The sequence below is a fragment of the Polyergus mexicanus genome, unplaced genomic scaffold, assembly GCF_030449975.1.
Source record: "Polyergus mexicanus isolate NDT 795.1 unplaced genomic scaffold, iyPolMexi1.0 SCAF_41, whole genome shotgun sequence".
In the NCBI taxonomy this organism is placed as follows: Eukaryota; Metazoa; Arthropoda; class Insecta; order Hymenoptera; family Formicidae; genus Polyergus; species Polyergus mexicanus.
The window spans coordinates 105,860-114,089 of NW_027223361.1; the positions used below are offsets into that span (position 1 = coordinate 105,860).

Consider the following 8,230-nt stretch of genomic DNA (forward strand, 5'->3'; position numbering starts at 1 on the left):
TCCGAATACTTCGTCTCGAAACGCCTAAAATTCGCCTAGCCATATCGAAGAACACCGTCGTAAATATATTAAATCTGGAACTTTGCGTCAACCGCATCGTTGCATCTTTAAGCGGTTTAACCGCGCGCGTGGACAACAAGCTAATTCGTTTCCTCGACATCGCGGCAGGCGCTCGCGATAAGGCGCTTATTCCCGCGATGATACGCGAGAGCGATAACTTCGACCGCAACGATATAATCGATTGCGAACTGCAGGCTCTGCTCTTCGGAGAATCGTGATACGCTCGCTCGCGTGCTCGTATCGTCGTGTTATTAATATATTGATATATTAAAAAATTTGTAAAAGAAAACAATAAAAACATCTCTCCTCTTTCGCTAGAACGACGATATCTCTTTATTTCACGACCTCTCGAAGATTCGCCATCTCGCTAAAGCGACGAGCGCGCTCGCGCTAACGCGCGCCTCGAGAGGAGGACGAGCGACGAGGGACGCCCCTCCGTCCGCTCGACCGCCCACCGACGATCCCCCGCCCCTCGACGCCGGGCGCCCGCCGCCCGCTCGCGGATCGCGCGCTAGAAGCGCCCCCCTAAAGAATCGCGACGACGGATCGCGCGCTAGAAGCGGCGCGCCCCCCTAAAGAATCGCGACGGCGGACCGCGCGCTAGAAGCGCGAGTCGCGTCAAGGTCGCGAATCGGGAGGAACCGCCACCCCCGAACGCCATCTCTCGAGCGCTCTCGGCGACTCGTACCCACCGCTTCCCCCCGACCGCGCTTCCCCTCTCATCCTACTTACCCCCCCCATGCATTCGCCCAGCCCGCTCTCCATCCCTCGGGCGCCCACAAACTGCTCCGAAACTATCTCTCTCTCTTCCTCCCCAACGATACCCTCTCTCTCACACTCACACAAAACTGAGCCAAAACCGGCCATACTATCCTACTTACACATATGCCCAAAACGTGTCCCAAAGTCTCCGCCTGCATCGAGCATCTCCTGCATATCACCTCCGCATTGGGCTTAGTTTTGCTGAGGACGATCCTAGTCCCGAACGTATTCGTCCTAAGTCTTATCGCGTCAATAAAACGCGAGCCTTTTAGTAACGTAGGATCTCTTAGCCACCTACTTCCAACTTTGTCCCCTCGATAATCTTTTACACCTTGTGTTCAAGAAAGTAAGCGTTTTATAAACTATATTATTAATTTTGTTTCTCGAACGTTCTAAAGCGAGACGTTACGTGCGAAGCCTTGTTTTCATTCCGTTTTTGCGGTTTCTTCGTATCGTTCGATTCTGACAAACACCTCGTTGTCGATAGCCGATTGGCTCTCGGAATCGAACGATCGAAATTCCTCCTTTTTTGTAGTACCCGTATCAATCAGGACTATTGTACGTGAATCGCAGAGAAGGTTTTTCGTTAAGACACTTCGTCGCAAGCCTTCACCGGGAGCACACCGAACGCCTAACGCTCATAAAGTTATAATTAAACGATAATTCGCGTGTCCGCTCATATCTTGCTGTCGCGTGCGATTACCTAAGACGGTCCGGGAGTTGGTGTCGAAAAGAATAAATACTGTTCAACAAACTAAACCCGGACAACTCAATTACGTCCTATCTCTCCGATCGGCGAAACAAATAAATTCTGTTAATGTGGACGTGTAAATCGAAGGCGCGGCTACATTAAATGGTCCTTCGAGCCGGATTTTGGAAAAACAGATAGTGATTCGGTAATCAGTTCGCGGAGTGCGAGTGAGAACGCTGACACGCTAAGGTAACAGCACTTATAAAAACTATCGCGAGACGGAGACGGTGCGCGATATCAAAACATCTATCCGCATTCCGGTGCCGTAAATAATAACGCGAGTGCGTTGAAAGGACTTCCGGGAAAATAAAGTGCGCGAAGTCAACCTTGCATCCCTTTGCATTATTAAAGTTGTGCTCTTAAGCACAACATATCATTATTATTTGCGCCCTGCGTAATCCGCAGTGCCGCGCAAATCTCGCGCTTCTTAGCGCTTTGCACAGCTTAAGTGCAATCTTTGTGCTCTTTAGCACTCCGCACCTCAAAGTGCGTCCTGCGTAATCCGCAGTGCCGCGCAAATCTCGCGCTTCTTAGCGCTTTGCACAGCTTAAGTGCAATCTTTGTGCTCTTTAGCACTCCTCGCCTCAAAGTGCGTCCTGCGTAATCCGCAGTGCCGCGCAAATCTCGCGCTTCTTAGCGCTTTGCACAGCTTAAGTGCAATCTTTGTGCTCTTTAGCACTCCGCACCTCAGAGTGCGTCCTGCGTAATCCGCAGTTACACATAGTTGTCGCACGCTTTAGCGCGCGGCACTGTTAAGTGAAAATTATAGTGCGTCTTCGCACATCCGCGTGCGACGGACCAGTCGTCACGCTTCAGCATCTCTACAACCCAAAGGTGGTGAATTGTTGCTGAAAGGCTTCATCTTATCGGCCTACCATCATGACGGACTCGCTGCAGGGCCTCCTCATCGAGCAATCTATTACAATAAGCTTGATGAAGCGAGTGTTCCCCAACTTTAAGAAAATGGGCAAGGCCAACGTCACGCAATACAAGGCGAAGAGTCGACTGGACGCCTTGGAGACATTATGGGAAAGGTGTCAACGTCTCAACGTCCAGCTTCAGCAAATAGCAACGGCCGACGAACAGCGTACAGTCCAATACTTCATCGAGGAGGAATTCTTTACGGCCGAGGACGTCTACCACGAAGCGGCGGACTACCTCGCAGACGTGATAGGTAAATTCTCCCGGTGCGACCCAAATGCGGCATCAACGGTAAGCGACATTTCTTCTCGCGAATTGTCTGGTGCGGTTTCATTGCAATTACCACGCATCCCGTTGCCGAAATTTTCCGGTAATTTCGCGGAATGGGAAAACTTCCGCGGAATATTCGAATCGCTCGTCGCCTCGAAAGAATCGCTGTCGAATACGCAGAAACTACATTATTTAAAAGCCAGTGTCACGGGCGAAGCTGCGGTATTAATTAATCATGTTAAGATTGCAGACGCAAATTACGATGGTGCGTGGAAATTACTTATTGAAGAGTACGATAATCAAAACGCGATTATTCATGCGCATATTCATGCTTTCGCTGATTTGCCTATTATGAAAACGGAATCCGCTGTCGAACTCAAAAGTTTACGCGATACCGTTGCCGCGTCATTAGCCGCGTTAACAAATTTAGGCAGACCTGTTGAAAAATGGGATGACCTATTAGTCTATATTGTTTCGCAAAAATTTAGTCCACGCACACGTAATGAGTGGAATCTGCAACGCGGTAAATCAACCGCATCTCCGACGTACGAAGAGATTCGAGATTTTATGACGTTGCGAATTCGGGGACTAACCGATCATTCTAAGTTAAATGCTTCGTCTCATAAAAATAAAGGCTCTAATCGGGCCTCGGTGAATAACGTAGCCACCGAAAAATGTTTGAATTGTTCCGGCAATCATAATTTGATGTTATGCGACGAGTTTAAACGTAAATCCGTCGAACAGAGAACTCAGTTTCTCAAATCGCACAAATGTTGCTTTAATTGTTTAAAAGTCGGCCATTTCCCGACCTCTTGCAAGAGTAAAAAACGCTGTAATTTGTGCCGACGAGCACATCATACGCTCTTGCATCGTGCATCAAATATACCAGTACAGAAGATTAGTGAAAATTCTGTTTTGGAAAACAAAACTCTTAACGCTCAACCGAGCGGCTCAGCCACCCCTGAGATAAAGAACGAGACCGCCGTCGCTTCCGTTCAAACGATTCATTCGCCGCTGAAAAATCCGCCGAACGTGTTACTAGCCACCGCATGGGTAATACTTCGTACCATCGAAGGACGTAAATTTAAAGTTCGTGCGTTGTTAGATCAAGGCTCGGCTGTTAGCTTTATTTCGGAATCGTTGTGTCAAACTATGCGCACGAAACGTTCTCGCGCAAGCCTCCACGTACAGTGTTTCGGCGAACGATACAGTGGCGTAGCGAAATCTCAGGTGTCTCTTACTCTCGAGTCTTGTAATGGGCGAGGTTCCTCAACCTTTTCTTTGACTGCTTTCGTATATCAAAAAATTACGTCATACGTTGGCTCAAAGACTAAAACCGTAGATTATTGGCCGCATTTACGGAAATTATCTCTCGCGGATCCGGATCCGTTTAGCAATCATCCGATCCATCTGCTCATCGGATCAGATTTATATGGATCGTTATTAAAGCAAAAGGTAAAACATGGTCCGACCGGCACTCCGACGGCCCAGCTTACTGCTTTAGGATGGATATTATCCGGTCCTACCGGCACTTCTAATTCAATTACCGGTTCCGCGACTTCATTAAATTGCGTAACAATTCCTTCGCTCGATTCTCTCCTTCAAAAATTTTGGGAGATTGAGGAAATTTCTTCCGGACTTCAGCTGTCGGAAGAAGATAAAAAATGCGAACAACATTTTATCGAAACACATCAGCGTGCCGAAGACGGACGCTATATAATACGGTTACCATTTAAAACCAACCCTCCGCTCGATATAGAAGCTTCGCGCGAAACTGCCGCGCTTCTTTATTCGAAATTAGAACAACGCCTACGAAAAAATCCGGATCTCGCGAAACCCTATCATTCTTTCTTAAATGAATATAAATCTATGGGTCATATGGAATCTGTCTCCGACGAAAATCCGACGCTTAACCACCAGGTGTATATACCGCATCATCCGGTGCTACGCGAGTCTAGCAGCACGACGAAACTTCGCGTAGTATTTAACGCGTCGTGCAAAACGAGCAATGGTTCTACATTAAATAATCATTTAATGACCGGGCCTAAATTACAACGCGATTTGTCCTCAATTATCCTTCGTTGGCGTCAATTTCGTTATGTGTACACCGCCGATATCGAAAAGATGTTTCGACAGATCCGCGTTCATCGAGACGATGTCGATTTTTTGCGGATTTTTTGGCGATCTAATATTAATTCTCCGATACGATCTTATCGATTGCTTACAGTCACATACGGTACTGCTCCAGCTCCGTATTTAGCCATGCGCGTTATCAATCAATTAGCTATCGACGAAGGTCATTCTTTTCCAAAGGCACAAACAAGATCCAGTTCTTTGTTATCGCTTTATCCCTTTCTCGGGAAAGGAAAATTAATTCGCCTTGGCGGGCGGATTGACCATTCGTCACTCAGTTATGATAAACGGCACCCTATAATTTTACCGAAACATCGAATTTCGGATTTATTAATCGCTCAAGCTCATAAAGCCTCTCTTCATGGAGGCACTCAATTAACGTTAAGAATTTTACGCCAAAATTATTGGATAATTTCAGCGCGCACCAGTGTAAAATCTCTTATACGTAGTTGTGTAAAGTGCGTACGCGAACGCGCACGTACCTCGCAACAGCTGATGGGGAATCTCCCCCAGCCCCGCGTCACGCCTTCGGCTCCGTTCTCGCACACAGGCGTCGATTACGCCGGGCCGATGAATATTATTCCGTCAGTCGGCCGCGGTCAACGATCCAAAAAATATTATGTTGCCGTTTTTATTTGTCTCTCGACAAAGGCCGTCCATTTAGAATACGTAGATGATTACGCTACTAACGGTTTTCTCTCCGCCTTTCGGAGATTTGCAAGCCGTCGCGGTCTTCCATCCGACAAGTACAGTGATAACGGCACTAATTTTCAAGGCGCGGACCGCGAATTAAACACGACCTTTCAGCGACTTGTCGCTGACCCTCAAATACAAGACGCTATCGCTAATGATAACGTAAAATGGCATTTTATACCTCCCTCTGCTCCGCATTTCGGCGGACTTTGGGAAGCCGGTGTCAAAGGATTAAAGTTTCATTTGAAACGAGCGATTGGTTCCCGAACATTATCGCAGATCGAGTTCGCTACGCTGCTGTGTCAAATCGAGGCTTGCCTAAATTCCCGCCCGATTTCCGCGTTACATGATGATCCGAATGACTTTTCCGCGTTAACTCCGGGTCATTTTTTAGTCGGTCGCCCGTTAGTAAGTCCGCCTGAAGAATCTGTTTTAGATATCGATTCGAATCGGCTGTCTCGATGGCAGCAAGTGCGTGCGATTTTAGAGCAGATCTGGCGTTCTTGGTCTTCTGATTATTTGCATACATTGCAACAAAGGCGTAAATGGCAAGAAAACAAACCGGAGCTCAAAATTAACGAGCTGGTATTGTTGAAAAATAATTTGGCACCTCCTTCGAAATGGGAACTTGCCCGAATATTAGACGTACATCCGGGATCGGATGGGCATGTCCGAGTAGTTACATTGCGTACTGCCAAAACCACTCTAAAGCGACCAATAACGCAGATCTGTCAGCTACCGATATCAAGTGACACTGGCTCTTAAATTAACTTGCGTTTTCTTTATGCGTTAATAATTAAGTTTGACTTTAATTATCGTCACGCTCTGTATATGTACATATATCTATTCTAAGAACGCCTATGTAAATAACCCTAGGCTAAGATTTACTGATTAGGTTAATTCATGTATTTCGATTGAATCACCGACGATCTTTATCTGTACTCTTTTCCTATTATTGTATGTTGAAAAATTTGCTGTAGAGCTCTTCGGACCGTCTGATCGAGAATTATCATTAAGATGCCGTGTATCGATTATAGTGGTAGGATTTAACCAGTTATTTCGTAACCTACCCGGTATACGAGGCGAGCGGGATGTTCAAGAAAGTAAGCGTTTTATAAACTATATTATTAATTTTGTTTCTCGAACGTTCTAAAGCGAGACGTTACGTGCGAAGCCTTGTTTTCATTCCGTTTTTGCGGTTTCTTCGTATCGTTCGATTCTGACAAACACCTCGTTGTCGATAGCCGATTGGCTCTCGGAATCGAACGATCGAAATTCCTCCTTTTTTGTAGTACCCGTATCAATCAGGACTATTGTACGTGAATCGCAGAGAAGGTTTTTCGTTAAGACACTTCGTCGCAAGCCTTCACCGGGAGCACACCGAACGCCTAACGCTCATAAAGTTATAATTAAACGATAATTCGCGTGTCCGCTCATATCTTGCTGTCGCGTGCGATTACCTAAGACGGTCCGGGAGTTGGTGTCGAAAAGAATAAATACTGTTCAACAAACTAAACCCGGACAACTCAATTACGTCCTATCTCTCCGATCGGCGAAACAAATAAATTCTGTTAATGTGGACGTGTAAATCGAAGGCGCGGCTACACCTTGACCTTGCAGATAAAGATCTTCCCAACTAGTTGCATCTCGGTTTTCAAGTAGCAATTTCGCCTTATCTACATTTTTTATCGTTTCAGGTTTTACTATCCTTAGTTCCTCAAAATATTTATTTAGTGCATGCTTTAATTTTTCACTCTGGACCAAACCATGCATAGCCGGGTCCATTGATTGTTCCATTCTTATGTTATTTTTTATTGCGGCCAAGGGGAGCAAGTTTTGGAATAAAAAAATACTTTGTTATAGTGTTTTGGAAAGCTCTCAATGTTAGCTACAAGAATACTAAATAAAAAATGGGGGTTTCCGTTTAAGATTTTAAAGTTAACCTTCACATGACCTTCAAATGATTTTCCAAGGTCAAATCATTGTCATCATCTTATGGCCCTCTTGAAACCACACAACTTTTGTTTGAAACTTTTTTATGTCAGATTATTGTAAGTGTCTTAAAAATCGTGGTGACCGTTACGAGGACCACCCTATATATGTTTGTATTAGTTATATTTTTTGGTAAGGTTTTAAACATAACTTTTTAACGTTTTTAATTATTCTAACCATTGAGGGAACTTCATTCTCTTTTATCAAATTACTCCAGGGATGGATTTTAGCACCTAAGTACACGAAGGCTTTGTCAGGTTCAATATTTGTAATCGTTTCGTTCTTAATTTTAATTACTGGATCTTTTATGTACCATGTTTTGTTTTTTTGTACAATTTGGAATGCAGCGCATTTGGAGACGGATAAGGACATACCAATGTTTACTAGATATTCATGAATCATTTTAACCTGATTTCTCGCTTCTACATTATCCTTAGCTATTAGCACTATATCGTCAGCAAACGCTAAAATAGACACAGGTTCGCTTTCGACTCGTACGCCTGTTGTTTCTTTATGTATATGTTTAATGATCGGCTCTATTGCTAAATTAAATAATAAGGGGGACAGCGAATCACCTTGTTTCACTCCCCTTCGCAACTCTATTTCTTTGTTTTCATTATTTGCCGCTTTAATCGAAGTTCTGCAATT

General features: G+C 45.0%; 1 protein-coding gene across 1 annotated transcript; it reads left to right on the plus strand.

Moving 5' to 3' along the window:
• Window positions 1-2,452: 2,452 nt before the first annotated feature.
• LOC138943802 (uncharacterized) lies at window positions 2,453-6,355 on the plus strand. Its single transcript, XM_070314744.1, has one exon. The coding sequence runs from the start codon at window positions 2,453-2,455 to the stop codon at window positions 6,353-6,355; it is 3,903 nt and encodes a 1,300-aa protein (XP_070170845.1).
• Window positions 6,356-8,230: the final 1,875 nt, after the last annotated feature.